Source organism: Eleutherodactylus coqui, chromosome 9 (genome assembly GCF_035609145.1).
Source record: "Eleutherodactylus coqui strain aEleCoq1 chromosome 9, aEleCoq1.hap1, whole genome shotgun sequence".
NCBI lineage: Eukaryota > Metazoa > Chordata > Amphibia > Anura > Eleutherodactylidae > Eleutherodactylus > Eleutherodactylus coqui.
This window is the reverse complement of record NC_089845.1, coordinates 113,957,284-113,977,107: the sequence shown is the minus strand read 5'-3', so window position 1 is coordinate 113,977,107 and position 19,824 is coordinate 113,957,284. Positions and strand designations below refer to the sequence as shown.

Genomic DNA, 19,824 nt, shown 5'->3' with positions numbered 1-19,824 from the left:
GCATTCCTACAATCCGGCCTCGAAGTAGGATTGTGGGTAGGTTCGTTGAGGGGCAAGGTGTCGGCATTAACGGTACTGTTCCAAAAGCCAATCGCAAATAGGATGGCAGTACGTACATTCCTGCAAGGAGTCGCCCATACGACACCCCCGTTTAAACCCCCGGTCCAAACTTGGGACCTTAATCTCGTGTTGGACACTATGACGGACCAGCCGTTTGAGCCGCTGAAGGAAATTTCTATGCGACTACTGACCTGGAAGGTGGTATTCCTCGTCGCCATCACGTCAATCCGTAGGGTCTCGGATTTGGCGGCTTTGTCTATACAGGCGCCATATATGATCTTCCACCAGGACAAAGTGGTGCTGAGGCCATCACCCAAGTTTCTACCAAAGGTGGTATCACAGTTTCATATTAATGAAGAAATTGTCCTGCCTTCTTTTTGTCCAGATCCAGTACACAAAAAGGAAAAAATGCTGCACCACCTGGACGTAGTAAGGGCGCTGAGGATCTATGTGAAAAGAACAAAGGAGTTTCGTAGGACCGACACCCTCTTCGTTATTCCGGAGGGGACCCGAAGGGGCTTGGCAGCCTCAAAAGTCACCCTATCCAAATGGATAAGGTCCCTGATAACAGAGGCGTATCGCACCTCAGGGCACTCGCCGCCATTTCGGGTTACGGCCCACTCCACACGGGCGGTAGGGGCTTCCTGGGCAGTCCGTCACGGAACCTCAGCCCTTCAGGTGTGTAAGGCAGCCACCTGGACTTCCTTACATACGTTCTCAAAATTTTATAAGGTCCACACAGCTGCATCATCTGACGCCGCTCTTGGCCGGAAGATCTTGCAGGCGGCGGTCGTTGACCGCACAGCCGAACTTTGAATGCCCACCCAATATATTGTTTTCGGGACTGCTTGTGGACGTCCCATGGTCTAGGCTGTGGCCCCCAATGATACGGACGAGAAACAGATATTTTTGGTATAACTTACCGTAAAATCTCTTTCTCGTTGCGTTCATTGGGTACCACAGCACCCATTCCTTGTTTATTTAGGCGGTTGCTGGAACTTTCTGTTCTTCGGTCATGGTTTGGCAGAAAATTGTGCCAAAAGTTTGTTTTTTTGGTATGTATAAAACATAGTATGTATAATTTTACTCCCACTGGCTTCCTACTGTTTGCAGACAGACTAATTAGCTGAGTGCCTGCAGGGGGGATATAGCCAGGTGGGGAGGAGCTAACACTTTTTTGCTTAGTGTCGCCTCCTAGGGCAGTGGCTATATCCCATGGTCTAGGCTGTGGCCCCCAATGAACGCGACGAGAAAGAGATTTTACGGTAAGTTATACCAAAAATATCTGTTTTTACCCCCAATAAAACTAAAATGTCATGGGGGGGAAAAACGCAGCAAAAATAATTTTCGTAGCTGAAGGAAAAAAAATAGGGCAGTAAAACCACCACATGGGTAAAATCCCTAAAAGCTGTCTGGTCCTTAAGGGGTTAAGAACTCCCTCAACATTGAACAGCATCTGTGTCCAGTGTGTTTTGCACTCCCTGTTACACGGGCCGACCGTCATCTAAACCCCTGCACTTGCGCTGTCGTTGGCACTTGTCGTCTAGACTGGCAGACTTCGCTGCTGAATCGCTGGTTTCTCGCTGAGCGCTTCACCCTTAATGTGAAGCAGGGAGCGTTTCCACTGAGCGACAAGCCCGCAATCCAGCCATGGTTTTCATGCTGATTGAAAGTCAGAGATAACTAATAGTAAACAATGTTTTTGCATTTACACGTGACGATGATCGCTCAATTTAGTTTGTTTGAACGAATATTGAGCGCCAATTGTCCCGTGTAAATGGCCCTTAAGTGTTCTTGTAGTGTCTGCATCTGTTACCGGGGAGAGGCGGGTGTTCACCTGACTGCCATTATTACACCCTGTGATATGGCTCCATAACAATCAGGGTAATGATTGGCTGTATTTCTCCTCGCAGACATCCCCCTCCGACAAGTAGTAGCCGAGGAATGTGTTGCCTTTTTGCTGAATTGGAGAGAAAATGAGTATCTAACTCTACAGGCGCCTGCCTCCTTGGTGCAAAGTAATCCCTATGTGAAGGTAAGCAGCTTATTAGTAACGTTTCTTTAGATTGACAGCAAGAGTATTACCAAACTATTCTGTACAAGTCCTTAAAATGAATAATTCTACAAGTTTATACAACATGTGATTCATTCTTACTTTTTGGGGTGGCAGCACAGGTTTTCTGATACAAAGCTCCCAATCCCCCACATAGTCATTGACCGGCATATACTCTCCTCTCCCCGCTTCTGCTGTATTCCGCACCACTGCTCGGTCCTCCACTCCTCTGTTTATTTACAAGCTGCAGTCCCTCCTGATCGCTGAGCTGATTGGCTACAGTGCCTGTGACGTCCCGTAACCAAGCTGGGAAACAGGATGTCAGAGGGGAGACCCAGTGGTGGGGAGAGGGAAGTATGTGTCTGTTTTACCGCATGCAGAACAGACTTTTTTACTAGAAGCAAATTACTCGGAACGCCCTTTTAAGTCGAATGATAGGTCTGTCTGCCTGCAGTCACCACTAGGGGGAGCTTACTGCATGCTGTTTTTACAGTTCATGGAACTTGGCACTAGATCGTAAGCTTCCCCTAGAGTAGCACAGAGACTAGCAACTAAACGATGGACATTCACTTAAAGGTGGCCATAGTCATGAAATAACTTGGTAATCGGGAAAGGGGACTTGATCCCAAATGTTTAATTCTGTCTAGTAGATACAAAAGCTGGACTGGTAAATACCAACGTCTGATCTCTCCCTGACATAAGCAGTATGATAAACCAATTACATATTAGTTTATTAGTGTCTGTGGACTTTATATCATTTTCTTTGTGATACACCTTACAATTTAGCGCCAAAGTACATGGGGCTTGATCCTTACTTTCAGAGTGCAGCATTACTGATCAGATTCCTATAATTTTGCAAACAAGGTTGCATTTTTAGAAAAACAAATTTTGGAAGGAGATGTAGGTTTGCGTTCATGGCGAATTAATCAGGAGTTAATCCTAGATGCCTTAAAGGAAATCTCCAAGACTTCAACTATTCATGACCTATCCGGATGATATGTCATAAATAATAATCGGTGGGGGTCTACCGCTCAGGATCCCCCTCAATCAGTTCATCCTCAGGCCCGCTGTCAGTACACACGGCACTGGAAGCACACAACATTATCTGTATTGCAGAGGCCCAGTTTGGTACTGCCGGCACAACTCTCATTGAATTTAATGGCAGCTGTGCCTGTAGTACCAAACTGAGCCACTGCAATGTTGACAGCGCTATCTGCTTCCAGCACTGTCCACAATAACAGCAGGCCCAGGGATCAACTCCTTAGGTGTCAACTAATACAGTCATACAATCTGCAAAAAATTTCTACATCCTTTTAAAGGGGTTTTCCAGGACTACTAACGACTGATCCGTACGAAGGGCCATCAATATCAGGTCAGGGCTGTCTAATTCACAGAAAACACACACACTAGCTGATTGAATCAGCTGCGGCACTCCAGTGAGCCACGTCCTCATTGTTGACCAGGCACAACCCTGTACATTTGGTAGGGACTACCTCGGTTATACGAGGGGCTGCTGATAAGTCTTTGGCTTTACCCAGAAAGAAACGAGATAGGAAAATGAAACTTTCCATTTATTCCACATACTCTCCACTGATGTCAACACACTTCTTACATCGGTATTCCAAGTTCTGTAAGCCGTGCAAAAAGGATTTTGGTTGTGCCTCAAACCAGTCATCCGTAGAAGCCATGGTATCAGAAATAGTCTGAAATTTGGTCCCCTTGAGGTGTTTCTTCAGGTTTGGAAACAGATGATAGTCGGAGGGAGCTAGATCTGGTGAATAAGGTGGGTGGTCAACCAGGTGGAAGCCTAGCTCCACCAGTTTTGCCGTGGCCGCTTGTGCAGTGTGAGCAGAGGTGTTGTCTTGTAGGAACAAGATTCCTTTGGACAGCTTGCCGCACCTTTTGGCCTTCAGAGCTGCCTTCAATTGGTTCAAAAGTTCAATGTAATACCTTGCATTGATGGTGGAACCATTTTGAAGGTAGTCCACTAGCAGCACGCCCTCCTTATCCCAGAACACAGACGCAATCACCTTAGTGGCTGATTTTTGCACCCTGAACTTCTTTGGGCAAGGAGAACCCCTGTGCCTTCCCTCTTTTGACTGCTCCTTGGTTTTAGGGTCATACAAATAAATCCAGGTCTCATCCATAGTGACCAGTCGATCCAGGAAGTACTTATCAGTCTGGAAACGCTGACAACTGGACCGGGAAGTTTTCACTCACAGGCTTTTCTGATCTGTTGTCAAACATTTGGGGACCCACTTTGCAGATAGCTTCTTCATGTTCAAATGTTTATGGATAATGACACAAACACATTCACCAGAAATCCCCATGATGTCTGCTATTCCTGCAGCTGAAATTGGCCGATTCTCCAGTATGAGGTTGTGCACAGCATTGACGATCTCCGGAACAACAACCTCTCTCGGTCGTCCGGGACGTTCCTCATCATTGGTGCTGAAGTGGCCCGTTTTAAGTTTGGCAACTCAGTTCCTAACTGTAGAATATGAAGGGCATTGATCCCTGAATGTCTGCGACATAGCACCATGAATATCCTTCGCGGACTTTCCTTGCAGAAACAAGAATTTTATCCCTCCTCTGCTCTTATTCGCTGTGAATATCGCCTTAGACTCCGCCATTTTGTTTTCCCGCGTGCCTAGATCATTGTTGCCATAAACTACAAACACAAAATTTTGAAAACATATTATACATATAAGGCTTTCATGTGATGACAAAGCCAAAGACTTATCAGCAGCCCCTCGTAGTTACTTGAATAGGACTGAGCTGCCATACCAGGCACAGCCACTAAAAAATGTATGGCACTGTGCCTGTTAAACAATAAAGGACATGTGGAGCTCGCTGGATGGCCACAGCTTCCTTTTTAGACAATCGGCAGAGGTGCTAGGAGTCAGATTCCCACCAATTTTTGATATTGAATCCTGTGGTAGACCACCAATATAGTGCTATTGGAAAAGCCCTTAAAGCTCTGTGCCTTCCTTCATTGTTTTTACAAACACAACAACTTGTCCCTTTATGACCCCTTTATTGTGTAATCAGTGGGGATTATGGCAGTCAGACCCCAACGATCAATTAATCCTTTACGGCTTCTCCTAAGGATAGGCTGTTGGCCTTTAAAGGGGTTGTCCCACCACAACTGCAGGATAGGTGATAAGTGTCTGATTGGTGGCAGTCAAGACCATTGGGATCCCAACATCAGGGGTCCCAATTGTCCCTATATGAATCAAACCATAGTGCACTTGTGTGACCACTGCTCCGCTTACATGGGGGAGCTTTAGTGCATAATTTTTGTGAGCGGTGAGAGTCCCAGCGGTTGAACCCCCACTGATCAAATGCTTATCCTTTTGGATTGGTAACAAGTTTTTTGGTAGAACGACTACTTTTAAAGGGGTCCTACTGGATAAGGAAAACATTCCAAAAATGGAGCTCCTCCTGTCCACAGGTTGTGCATGGTATTACGTCTCAGCCTCATTCACTTCAGTGGTTCTGAGCTGCTTAATAGGCACAACCAATGAACTGGTGTGGCACGGATTTGGGATTTTGTTGGCCATGCGGAGTACAGATTTTTTTTTTTTCAAATATTTTCCTTTTTGTTTTTTTGTCTGCGGTGAAGCAGAATTTGCGACCTTTCAGCTATGGCAATTGCTGAAGGGCCGCGAGTCGAACAGCTTCCGTTGACTTCAATAGAAGCCGTCCATGCGGAATCCATGCAAAAATATAACGCGCAGCGATTTTTCTTTCTCTTTTTTTTTTTTTTATGTGTGAGCGGACATGGGAATATTGTATTTTTGTTAATGGATGCGGAATGCCACAGATCATCTGTGCGGGTGACGATCGCAGATTTCGCAATCCAAATCCAGTCGTGCGAGTCCAGCCTGTGTTCTCTGTGTCTTCTAGCTATTGTGGATACCATAAGATACCTAAAAATACCATCATCTCTAAATTGTGAGTTCATTGGTCTTGTTTCTAGCTTGGACAGTTTTTGGCAGCCACGTGCAAAGAGCTGTCCGGACCAGACAGCCGAAGGACAGCGAAAGACCTCTGGGAGGTGGTGGTCCAGATATGCAGCGTCTCCAACCAGCACAAGCGCAGCAGCGATGGCAGGATCAGCCTGATAAAGAACAGGGACTCCACCATGGGGATCATGTACCGGTATGTAGTTGGAGACGTGGCTGTATGACCAATTAGTGCGACGGTGGTGATGTAAACCATCCTTACTGACTGCTTCATTAGGAAACCTAATTTAGCATTTTTCACTGTGTGATGATGTAGTAGAAAATAATGTTCTCTCTACTTCTAGGAGCGAACTTCTCTCTTTCATTAAGAAACTACGTGTAAGTATGCTGTCTGTGGTTTGGTTACTTTTGCTGAATTCTCTCCTATTAAAGGGCTTTAGTCATCATAATTGGCATAAGGGATTAAACTGATATATGTAAAGGGCTTCCACTGTAGAGCTGCTGGGCACTGTGCCTGGCATCCAGCTTAAAAGGACAAGTGGGAGGAGTATCGTGGGCACTTGTGTGTGTGCGGTCTTAGACCTGTTCACATATGCAGTAGGAGCTTTTTGTTAGGTGAACTATATATAAGGCCCGTGTCTAGGATGCTTATGGCCCTTTTACGCAGGACGTTCGTCATTCAGAATCCTTCAGATTTCTGCGCCCCTGCAAGAATTTGAATGATGATCGTCGCAGCGACTGAACGAGAGTTGTTCGGTTGTTTATTTCTGCATGCAGTGTGAACAGCAATCGTTCGCTTCTCAACGACTGCCTGTTTACTGTGAATGAAGGCGGTCGGGGAGGACGGGGGTAATACTACCCAGCCCACTCCAGCAGCGCTGTGACCAATACTAATGATACTCGCTCCTGTGTAACAGCGCAGGACCAAACCTATCACTGGGACGAGTGTCGTGCATTGTTTGCCCGGCCGCTCGTCCCGTCTATAAGGACTGTTAAAACAAATGAAATTGAACAATAATCGCACAGTGGAAATGCAAAAAAGTAATTTAGTATTCGTTATTGCTGAATGCAGTCAGCATAAAAACTATCGTTGGATCGCAGGCTTGTCGTTTACACATAAAATCAGTGAAGTCTGTCACTGTAAACGCTCTTCACGAGTTCTAACGACCTTAGCGGTGACATCGGCGCTTGTGCAGTCACTTAGACGACATTCGTCCTGTGTAAAAGGGACATTACTCTGTAAAGCATCGTTCCTGGACTATTCTCTTCTCCCTGACTGATACTAATACTAAAACTGAACGATTCCCATGATCCTGCGAGAATCTGAACAATAATGGTAAAGGGGCCTTAACACTGAGAGTAGGGAGGCGAAGGACAGAAACAAATCTGTTAGCAGCAGCAGGACAGCCGGCTATGTGAGGGCTTTCTACAGACTACACAGCAGCAAGGTGGTAGGATACATTTAATGAGGACAATTTAGAACATTTACATTAAATGTAAACATTTGAGTACAAAGGTGCCTGTAGGCTTTAGGGAATGTTCATACGGAGGAATTCTGCCTCTAAAAACCACATCAAAATCTGCGACTTGCTTTTGCGTCAGAATTCTGCATGCAGATTTTGCCTAGTGACTGAGCTAAATCCGTGTGCAGATCCGTACCAAAAACTGCGGCAGCGCAGAATTTGATGCAGTTTATAAGGGGCAATATGTGATCATACACTTAAGTAGACAATTAGGAAGATACATTTTGAGACTCTCTGAGAAGCGACAGAGTTCACAGGACGAATGATTCGTTTACACGGGACGCCTGTGGGCTAAACAAGGGCACAAGCGGGTGACGGCGCCACTAGTTGCTTGTGTAGAGCGTTTAGACATTCAGATGAACGCTGAATCATCGCTCCCTTCTCGCTCCACACTTTACATTCTACGTGATGCACGGAGCGGGGAGCGTTTAGGCGCAGCGAGAAGTAAGCGGACCGGCGATTATTTTAAGCGACAAACTAAAAGTAAATGTTGGCTTTACGTTTAGACGCGACAATTATCGCACATTTTTGTTAGTTTAGACGCATTTTGTGCAATAATCGTCCCATGTAGATGGTAACTAACACATAGCCTAGTGCTGCATTCTTGATTTACTGTAGATGAGACTTGTGGTGGTGGGGAAGCTGAGGAGTTGGTCATTTGTCTTGCCGTACCAAAAACTTTTAAAAGTCTTATGTTTTTGGTTTTTTTTACTAATGTTTACAATAAACTAGAACTGATCACTGAGGATGGGGATCAATAATTAGCAGTTGTAATAAAAATAGGTTCATCTTGACCCACAGCACCTAAATGATCTCTCCAGGGAATATATAAGGCTCATTTACACGCAATGACAGTCTTTTAAAGGATTGAAAGATTGACAGTTCTAGGGATCATTTTTGCATAAAGTCCTAATAGACACTACTGTTCATTAGCTTCATTTGCATGTAAATGAGCCTCCAGGAGCTGCTTGCCGTACTCAGCAGGTGGTCTGAGCTCTGTAATCGGCTCCATTGTTCCCGCAAGGGTTGTCAGCTGAATACAAAGTAATCAATGCTCCAATGTGTTCTGTTTTAGCTCTTCTCCAGCTGAACCATGGATTTTAAGCTCACCTACAAATCCTCCTTCAGTTGAAGAGTGAAAGATGGAAGCATTTATGCACAACGAATATCGCTTAAAAGCCATCGTTTGAACAAATTTTGAGCGGTAATCGTTGTGTGTAAATGGGGCTATAGACAGCGCACGGCCACAATATGTGGCTGTCTGAATGGGCCCGCACATAAATGGCTCTAATACCCCACAAACATATTATTTTGCAGGAGCCGCTGGTGTTGACGACGTTGCTGTCTCTATTCGTCAAGCTTCACAATCTTCGGGTCAGTATAGGTTTCTTCAGATGTTTTTGGCAGCAGTCATTTTTTCCCCCTTTTTAACATTTTCTCCCGTATTGTCTGCAGGAGGACATCGTGAATGATATCACCGCCGACCACATCTCTATCTGGCCTTCCAACATTCCCAAGTAAGAGGCCAACTAGTTGTGTCATGTATGCTGCTCATGTGCTCCAGCAAAGTACACCAACCCCATGAAACAACGGGGATTTTCTCTACACCTGATCTCCCAATATGTATTTTGTCAATCATCTCTCTTGTGATTTGGGATCCTTTATACAATGCAATAGATTAAAGTGGCTGACAGTTATAAGGTCTATGGGCAGCGGGCTTTACACGAAATATTGTTGATCGACTAGATTATTTGTATTTTTTTTCCCTTTTTCATACCTCTCTTCCTCTCAGTCTTCAGGCCGTGGACTTTGATGCAGTTGCAGTCACTGTGAAAGAGCTGGTGAATTACGCATTAAAAATCAACGCCAACAACCACTCCTGGCTCATCATCCAGGCAGATATCTATTTCGGTGGGTAAGGATTAGAGAGGAGTGAGCGTACTCGCTAAGGCAAACTACTCGCCTTGTCTCTAAAGATTCGGGTGCCGGCGGGGGGGGGGGGGGGGGGTTGATGGGGGAGAGATCTTTCTCTCACTCTCCAACCCCCCGCTCGTCCCAGCTCACTCCCTTAACTCACCGCTCTCCCCGCCGGCACCCGAAACTTTAGAGACGAGTGGGCAGGTACTCGCTCGAGTAGTTTGCCTTGCCGAGTACGCTCGCTCATCTCCAGTAAGGGTCCTTTTAGATAAACCGAATCTCAATTGAACGGGCGAGTGACGTCACCGGTGGCTCTCAGGCAGCCTTTGTAGGCAGACAGATGCATTGCTGACTCGTTCAAACAAGAATTGGTCAGAATCGTTTTAGTCTTTCACATTCGCTCTGTAAGCTGAACGAGTGCTGTTTAAACTGAATGATAAGTGAATGAGCCAACCATGATTTTTATGCCTGCATAAAGCGAATAACGAATGAAAAGCGAACGATTCTCGTTCATTGTTCCGCGTTTAGACAGAACGATTTGTCGTTCACTTTCAATCCTTTGAACAATTTTTTGCACGATAATTCTTTGAAATCCCCTTAGAAATCCCATGAATTACAGGTGTTTGTAGGTAAGTGCTGTAGAGTTTGCCACTCAGGGCCCTTTTAGATGGACAGATTATCATTCATGGAAAAATGAATGATAATCGTTCACTTTAAGTGGGGCCAACGACAAACGTTAATTCATTCGCTTATCATTCATTCATGTTATGCAGGCGATAATCGGCCCATGTAAACGGGCAGGTGTTTATCTATGAGCGACTGCTGCTCCACTTCCATTCATTGAATGATAAGTGCCTTCTGCTACAGCCAAATATTTCACATTTTGACTCGTCAGTCCAGAGCGCTTGCTACCATTTTCCTGAACCCCAGTCCCTGTTTTCATGCATAGTTGAGTTGCTTGGCCTTGTTTCTGTATGGACGTTATGGCTTTTTGGATGCAATTCTTCTATAAAAACCATGTCTCTGAACCGTTTTGAAGAAACGTAAACATGAGGTGTCTTTCATCTGCTGCACTAAGTTTCCTTGATCGACCACTGTCTCTGTAGTCCTCAACATTGCTTATTTCATTGGGTTTTCAGGATGTGCTGTTCAAGCGGTTTTGAAGAAGCACAGTCTGCTTTGAAATCTTTGCCTGTGAGATCTTGCTGATGCAGTATAACTATACTGTGTCATGTTGCTCTGCTCAGTCTTGCTATGGTGTGCGATCTGTGACATGAAACTGTCTTCCACAACCTCACCTTTGTAGCAGAGTTTGTCTGTTCCTCACCCGGTTTTAAGCCTCCTTCACAGCTGTTTCAGTTAAGGACTATAAGTAGGTTGAAATAATGATGATTATCACCTGTTTGGTATAATTGGTTAGTCATACACCTGACTTTGTGCAAGTGTACCTAGAAGAATTGATGCGGTTTTGAAGACAAAGGGCGGTCACACCAAATATTAATTTGATTTGCATTTTGTTAATTTACAAAAATAAACTATTTACACTTTTTTCTATTTTTGCAAGCATTCTTACTGTGCAGCATTTTTCCACACCTTCCTAAAACTTTGCACCATACTGTAACTCTGATCTCGACCGCTTAACCATTACTGACCACAGTATCTATAATGTTAAAGAGTTCCCTCCTGGATGCTGGGTGCCAAGGGGTTATTGTGGTAGTCAGGGATGTAACAAAGTTCCCTGTATCTGCCATATATGATATTGTCTATAAGGCCCAGTCTTGTATTTCAATAGCAGGATTATGAATGGGGAATATTAAATTGATAGAACGGTTTTCTTTCTTGGTCCAGCATCCAATCAGTATTCTGCTGCGCTGAATTATTACCTGCAGGCGGGGGCGGTGTCGTCAGATTTCTTCACTAAGCAAGTTCCGCCAGATGTTTATACAGACCAGGTAAGCGCATTTACTACCCAAGTGGTTTATATGGTATATTCAGTACCGTTGCCTTGAGGTGATGGGTCATGGGATGCAAACATTTGCAGTTGAGAATGTTTTCCCTTTATTCCTAGGTGATTAAGAGGATGATAAAATGCTGCTCCTTGCTGAACTGCCACACACAGGTATGACCTACCTGCAGACCGTATCCCAGACTGCATCACTGCGGCGCATGTATAACAGCTGGAATGTCATTCTCTTTATAGGTGGCCATACTTTGCCAGTTCCTCAGAGAAGTTGATTATAAGACTGCCTTTAAAGCCCTGCAAGAACAGAATAGGTAAACGCTGTCATTGGCAATCGGTATTCTATGGCAGGGAGGAAGTTTCATTGATTTTCTTGAGCAGGCATAGATTTGCACTATAATTTGCACCAATTTCTGGCATAAATTATAGTAAATTCACTTTTAAACCCACTTTTGTAAAGGAACAAGTGATGTGTAAAAGTAAGGAGGTGCAAATTTTTGTTCAAATTCTGTGTTCGCCAAAATCTGCAATTTTTGTAATGTCAGATATGGGCAGATTGTCTGCATTTTGGGGACAAACGATCATTATTGCAATCAGTCGTAGCCATACTACCTCATTGGTGCTGCATATCTTTGTCTACACAGGTAGATGTGCAACCAACCAGAGAGCATTTTTATGCTTACATAAACGAGCTGATCAGACGATGAACTGGCATTTTCTCGCTCTTTGCCTCATTATTGGGCTTTCTAAAAAAAAAAAAGCCAACAAAATCAGTCAAAGATTTGTGCCCGATAATTGGGCTGTGTAAAAGGAACCCTAATGAATAGCACGGTGGCTACCTTCAGCCACCACTAGAGGGAGCTTGCTGCAGACATTTACACATTGAACTGGATAGTAAACTGGTAATCAGCAAGTGGATCTGCTGCATATTGTGACATATCTGTTTTAGTAGATCCTTGTATTTTTACTTATAATAACAATTCTGCAGCATCTGTTCTTATACAGCTCTGAGCTCTGTATGTTTTGTCATGCAAATGATTAGATAAATTGACAACAGTTCCCCTTATCAAAGCGGAGAGTCCCTACCCAGTGATTGTGCGCAATCAGCAGCACTATGCAGTTTCTCCATAATGGGGCATTCCTAAACTAAAGCTGTCTGGTGAGCTGAGCGGTCCTTTATAAAGGGAATCTGTCACCATGTTTATGCTACACTATCTGAGGCAGAAGCACCGATTTCAGGGATGTGTCATATGTAAGACTTTGGTGTCGTTTTTGGAAAACGGTTAATTAATTCTACCACAATGCACATTCCGACCTGTAGAGCCTCCCACGATTTACAGCTGTCTCCCTATTATTGTGAAGGAGAAAGCTGTCAATCATTGGCATGAGGGCATCCGCAGCTGATCAATATGCCAAGCTCCTAGTTCTCTGCACTTGTGCCACACTGGGACTAATAAACTGCAAGTTTCCAAAAACTTCACCATAATCTCCTATAAATGACACCGCTGAAATCCTCACGTCCGCCATCACTTCATATTGCTCTCAGATAAGGCAGCGTAAAAGTGCTGATCTATTTCCTTTAAATGTCTCCTTGCGGCCGCAGCCAGACTGTTTGACTGCCTCTGTGCAGGAGATGTAGAGCCGTGAGGGATGGAGCACAATTTTTGGGGAAATGGCTCCATTTACGTTGCGCTGGATTCTTCAGTTGGAGGTATACACTAGAAGGATTTCTTTCAACATATGTCGCTGTATGGGCGTACCTCACCAATAGGCTGCCATTGTATACTGCACAGCATGGTTCGACTTCACGTTCGCTACATGGAATAGCAAACACTGCTATGTTGATGTATACCCGGCTGGCGTATGATTGAAGGACATGGGCTGCTATGGATATGTTTGACATATGGTTTGGGAGCTCTCTTGATGTCCAAGTTGTATGTAGTTCAAAATCGTGATGAGAATGTTGGATATAAAAGTAATTTAGGGTTAATAATTTGACAATTCACAGAACCCCACAGGTGCAAAATAAATTCTCCTCCATTATTATTGCATCTCACTTATTTTTCTTCTATGAAATGATTTGGCAAATACGTAACATTCTGCCTTCTGCTTTTTCAGCCACGACGCGATGGATTCTTACTATGAGTACATATGGGATGTGACCATACTGGAGTATTTGACACGTATCCTTGTTTGCTTGTCACAGATTGGTTTACGTTCCGGTAAGGTATTTATAATGGTGACGTCAGAGAGGGTGCTGCCCATCAGTGGGACAGGGAAGAAGTGGGTGTTCTCTTTTTATTGGCTCTGTGGACAGAGAAGAATGGAGCAGGCGGCGTAAGTCGTGAAGTGTGGATCACTTTTATGGTGGACTGAAGTGTCTGCCTCTTCATCTTCTTACATGTGTCCTTTTACAGTTGATGTGTGTAAATGGCTAATTGATCTGGTTCAGATGTGCCTTGTGTGCCAGTAAACTCTTTTGTCATGTTTTGTCTAAGGCCTCATTCAGACGAGCGCTATTTTAGCGCAGTATAGGCACGTAAAAAGATCGCTGTGAAGTTGCCCGTTCACACGATCGGAGGTGCGTGTTATCCAGCTCCTGTAGGAGTCTATGGAAAGCAAGCACCAAAGATAGGTCAGGTCCTATCTTTTCACGCACCACGGACATGGATGCGAGCATTGCAGTCACATGTTCTGTCTTTGTTAGGTGTAAGTATTTTGCGCGTCTAAAATTCCTTCATCCGAATGGTTCTATAGGAAACCATTGGTTCTAATAGAAGCGCTTGCTTTGTGTGCCTCAAATGCGCTAAAACAGCGCTTGTGTGAATGAGGTCTTGGAGTAGGGTCCACGTTGCATTATCTACACAGCTGATAAGCAACTAGCAAGCTGCAGTCGCATAAGTGATAATTTCCTGTTTTGTTAATGGGAATGGGGGCTTGAAATATAAGCCATACCCCGAAAATAAACCCTAGCTGCATAAAGAAGAATACATCACTTCTCCGGCACTGTCAGATTTTGATCCTCCAATCCAGGAAGGGCTGATGGAAGACGAGTGCCGGGAAGCTTCAGAGGAGAAGGCGTGCCAGCGATAACAGCGGCTCTTAGGTGATTGTATTATCTTTTTTATATGCAGATAGGGCTTAGTTTAGGGCTTTTACAGTAGGACTTCCTACTGTAAAAGTAACATCGCACGAAAACAGTGTTTTCCTGTGATGCGATGCAACAGAAAGGAAGACTCCATAGGGAAACATGGGCTGCAAAAAAATAGCAAATCACAGCTGTGTAGAGCATGCCATGGTCTTGTAATGTGATTGTTCTCAGCAAGAGAAACGACGTAATCTTGTAGATATGATACCTTTTAATGGCTAACAAAAATACATGATGTAATAATAGCGAGCTTTCGTACCAACGCCCTGCGTTGGTACGAAAGCTCGCTATTATTACATCATGTATTTTTGTTAGCCATTAAAAGGTATCATATCTACAAGATTACGTGGTTTCTCTTGCTGAGAACAATCACATTTTGCTCTACTGGCTAACACGGTACCAGATCTTTGTTTTCATGGTCTTGTAATGTCGCGGGCTACAAAGCATCACTGGTGTGGAAGAAACCAGAGGAAAGCATCGGCTTCACAGATGTGCGATTTGTGGCACTTTGGTTTGGCTCCTAACCCTCGGGACACAGAAATGCTTGTCTAGGTCTGCTTGTATGTATTTTGCATGTGAAGTGAGAGAAGTGGTGTAAGAACATATCTCTCAAGCGGCAGAATAGAATCTTCTGACCCCTGGGTGGCGCTCCAGTAGATGAGGAGCAGAGGTCGCCACTGGTCCTTTTTGCAGTCTGTATTGTAGTTCATGTGAATAGTGGAAAATTCAGTTGTTTTAATATCTGATGCACATGCATGCCTGCCGCCTTCCGAAAGTGCAGACGAAAGAGATGAAGCCCACTCTGTAACCGCTAGTGTTCTCTGAAGCCCTGCGCACTTGTCAAGCTAGTGATAGGGATTGAAATCCCCTTCTCCCAGCGAAAAAAGTGCTCTGATTAGTGCTTCACGCGCCAGCTCTGATTGGTGGAACAGTGCACACACTGGGCTCTGCAAACAGCTCCTGGAGGCCCTTTTTATATGCAAATGAAGATAATAAAGTGTTAATGGCCACTAACACTTTATGCAAAAAGATCACTATATCTTTCAGTTGTTTGAAAGATTATCTTTGTGTGTAAATGGGCATTTACTTAGTGCCATACCCCCTACCGGTAGATTGTTGGTGAAAGATTTAGAAATTATTTTTTTTTTTGTTTTGTAGGGCGTCGAGAGAGAGATCTGTTTGGGACAAAAGCGTGCAGGAAGGTAGTTTCTCCCTACCACCTTAAACCCAGAAAATCCCTTTATGATACAGATGCCTTCCTTTACAAGTGGGACTTCAGATTGAGCTACCCAAAGACTGGCGGTCCACGGGCGAATTGTCATTGCGGCGATAAATCGCACACGGAGCTCACATGACACACTTCCCATAGGAGAACTATGGAAAGCGCAGCCTGACGTTCACGAGCGGAGAATCATAGCGATTCTCCGACCGCGTGATTAAAACCACGGCATGCTGCGATTTGCCGTGATTTTCCACGGTAAGTCAATCTATTAGATAGGCTCATTGCTGAGACCTTTTAGTACTCCCCTGCAGCGGAATATCGCTAGCGATATTCCGTCCTGGCCATGGATAGGCTGCCTTTGTTTTCCAGAGATCCCAGTTGTATTAGGAAAGATGCAAGGGGTCTAGTATTTACACCCAGTTGGGGCGGGGGGGTGTTAGTGGCCGAGAGTAATACCACTTACTCATCCTCAGTGCTCTGGGAGTAACCAGCCTCGTCTGTGTTCCCAGGTTTCGAGTTTTCTCTGGGCAGCCTGGAATTTGGAAGGATAATTCTACCTGGAAAGCGCCCTCAGAAGCTGCTTCCCACTTTGCTAGAATATAAGAAAAGCTACTGCAGATTTCGGTACTAGAATACAGTGAAGAATTACATTTTTCCTTCCTTCTCTTTAGACCCTCTACCTGTAGAATTTCTTCAGCAAGGACTGGAGAAAGGTCTCTCTATACCTAAAGGGACAGATAAGGGGCCTTATCTAATCATAACCTTGTTTGACCAGTCCTGGGTAATTGTTTTAGTATCTTCTAAATCCAGACTAATTGTTGGCCTTAAATGCCTTTTTGGGACTAATGGCCCTTTTTCACTGAGGACAGTCGGCTAACCATAGTCACCACTAAGGTCGTTAGCACTCGCAGAGTTGCTGGACCTCTGGCTTCTCGATCAGCGCTTGCTTCACCCTCTATGTGAAGCGCTGAACATTTACACAGAATGAAAAGCCAGCGATAGGGGACTTGCGGTCAGCATAAAAACTAATGCCCTGTTTCGATTAAGGCCCTTCTACGCACAACGATCATCGCCTAAGATTAGCTAAAGCCATCTTTAGAGCGATAATCGTTGTGTGCTAACGTGTGGCCATCGTGCACTTTTCATCCATCTTTGGCCTCAGGTCACCATGAAATCAATTATCCCTGATGAGAGGGACCGTATGCTGAGTGCTCTGTGGGCAGTGCTGATATTCTTTCAGCAGCTGTCCCACTGGAGAATAGTGATGTATTTAGAGAACAGACCACCCACTGTCCTCTAAATACATTAAAATGAAGTACTAAAGGAATGGCTAGCCCATTTTTACCTATGCAAAATGATCGTTTAGAACTGTCAGTTTCTGACAAATCTTGAGCGATCATCTGTGTGTGTGTGTGTGTAAACGTGCCTTTATAATCATGATAATTAGCTTAACCAGAAGAATGGTTGCATATTCAGTTAAAAGGTTTAGGAAGTTACAAACTAGCTCCTATTACTAGAGTTAAGATTTCTTTTGAAACCCGGTTTTATTACTTTGTCTTATGCTAGTGTATGACTTTGTATACTATACTGCATATTGTGCCCCATTTACACGGGATGAGCAGTTGGGCAAATGATGCTTGGCAACTTGTCCCAGTGATTCCTGCACAAGTGTGAGCATCGCTCACAGCGCTGCCAGAATGGAGGGGTATGTCCTATCTTTAGGCGTTCCCCGGAACGCATCGCCCATTGTTTTCAATGGGGCCGGTATAGCATCACATGGCGTGCAAGGTGCACACGAGTGCAATGCAAGGTTTAGCCATTGATGACCATGAAAAACACTTACCGGGGGGGGGGGGTCGCTAATACCCAGAAGTAATGCAAAGTGGGTTTAACACAAAAATGCTTGCATCCGCAGGGATCTTACATGTTGGCGAGCGCGTTATCAGGCAGTTTCATAGCCAGATATATACACATGACTCTTCATATCGATTTGGTTATGCCATAGGGTGACTACCCACTACTGTTTTCCTGCTGCAATTAGAAAGTCCAATGCACAAAAAACTCACTTTACCAAGATTACTTGGTTTCTCTTGCTGAGAACAATCACACTCGCCCGTGTAAAATTAGCACTGTCAGTGGATTAATATATAACTTTTATTTGTTTTTCCCACTTAAAAAAAAAAAATAAACAAAGCGCCGTATTCTGAAGGGGTTAAACATTTTGAAATTACATAAGATTCTTCATTACAGACATGTTTTTCATCGTATTAACATTGCTCATAAAAATGTTAGGATTTGAATGGGCAGGTCTGAAAATTTTATTGGATAGGAAAAGGTTAATTTGTTGCAACTCTTGGCCGAGGTACTTGATTATCCATTTCTAGTTTTATCCTAACCTTTTGACTGTTTAATCCGTGCCTCTGTCTTTTTGAAATACAGTTTTGATTTCCTTGACCAGTTCTTCAGATTTGCATCATAAACGAGGAGAGACTGATAAGAGACAAATAGCGGTGAGTGGCTTTTCCTCTCTAGTGTAGAGCAGGGGGTCCTAAACTACTTCAGCCAAGCAAAAGGTTCAAAATCTCATCCACTTTGCTGCAGCAGCAAATTCCCTAGCTAATCCGCCTGGTGTAGTAATAGTGACCTCCTATATTGGTGGCCCCTCTAATTGTTGCACCCTTCTATTGCTGGCCCTCGGTAGTAATGGGCTCTCCCCTCTTGCTGGCCCCCGCTCTACTCATTGCTGCAGCAGTGTCCAGACAGGCATGAACGAACAGGACCGCATATTAGCCTTTTACACCCCAACTCCACACCATTTGCAACCTGATTGGTTGTTTGGATTTACTCCTTCACGGTGATTGGTTGTTTGTTAGCCTTTTACACCCCACCTCTATACAGGCTAATATGCGTCCGGACACTGCTACATCAGTGAGTAGAGCGGGGACATGGACCCTTAGTCAAGGGCCCCTGAGAAGCTCTCATGAAGCCCAGTTTGGGAAACGCTGGTGTAGAGTATCAGCTTTTTTTAAATGCTGTCTTTCATTCTGAACTACTAGCTTCACACCTGAATCTTCAATCTGCCCGTCACTCAGGGTATTATTACATGGGAGCTTACGTGTCCAATAGTTGCCCCAACAGCTGTACCAATGACTACACAAGAGAAATGACCACTCAATGAAGGGAGGCAGAGCGTGCCAGAGATCTCTTCTGACAGCTCGCCTCTATTCACAGTAAACAGGCAGTCCTGCATATGTAACAGACTGCCTGTTACGCGGGCCAACAGTTGCTTGACTTTTAGGTGAGCTAAAAACCAAGCGGACTCCACCAAGTGATTTCTTGGTCACTTGTCCTGTTGGGTTCTGTATTTACACAGACGGTCACCCATAAGTAGTCTTTTGAGCAATGACTCTTACACACGGGCCACCGATTTGTTATGTGCCCTTAGGCCGGGTCATGCTGTTGAAGCGGCCTAGCCCTCCACAGGTCTATAATCCACTGCATATCTTATAGTGCTACAAAGTAATTCAGATAGTTAGTTACATTGACTTATATTCATACAAAAGTACAGTACAATCTTTGTCCTTCCACAGGCCAAGCCATTATATAGAGGCATACATGGGTAGTGGTGTGTACCACCCCATTACAGACCATGAAGGCAAATCCTGTACAGGGCTCTGCAGGATGTTGTCTAATAGTTTGCTTTGCACACAAAGTGTGTATGAAAGTTAATGCATCACCCAGTGTGTGTGTTTGATGAATGCCCATCTTGATGTTCGGCTCTCATTTGCCTGACCTTTTCACAGGCCAATTCAGACTAAGTCCTCCTGCACACGGGCGGAGTTGCATTGCGAAGTCCACGAACAGAAATGGATTGCGATTTTCTACTTGCGGGAAAGGAATCTCAGCATGCTGCGATTTGCCGCGGGATACGCATAGACGGCTTACACTGAAGTCAATGGAAGCAGTCTGTGCA

General features: G+C 44.5%; 1 protein-coding gene across 1 annotated transcript in view; it reads left to right on the top strand.

The window, feature by feature from the left end:
• INTS8 (integrator complex subunit 8) overlaps positions 1–17,277 on the top strand; it is a 61,348-nt gene extending 44,071 nt beyond the window's left edge. The window contains exons 17-28 of the mRNA XM_066578352.1: positions 1,974–2,095; positions 6,096–6,277; positions 6,426–6,459; positions 8,922–8,978; positions 9,060–9,121; positions 9,397–9,515; positions 11,370–11,473; positions 11,590–11,640; positions 11,722–11,795; positions 13,600–13,703; positions 15,788–15,831; positions 16,361–17,277. Of these exons, the coding sequence (XP_066434449.1) occupies positions 1,974–2,095; positions 6,096–6,277; positions 6,426–6,459; positions 8,922–8,978; positions 9,060–9,121; positions 9,397–9,515; positions 11,370–11,473; positions 11,590–11,640; positions 11,722–11,795; positions 13,600–13,703; positions 15,788–15,831; positions 16,361–16,402 (995 nt within the window). The 3' untranslated portion in view covers positions 16,403–17,277. The remainder of the gene's footprint in view (positions 1–1,973; positions 2,096–6,095; positions 6,278–6,425; positions 6,460–8,921; positions 8,979–9,059; positions 9,122–9,396; positions 9,516–11,369; positions 11,474–11,589; positions 11,641–11,721; positions 11,796–13,599; positions 13,704–15,787; positions 15,832–16,360) is intronic.
• Positions 17,278–19,824: the final 2,547 nt, after the last annotated feature.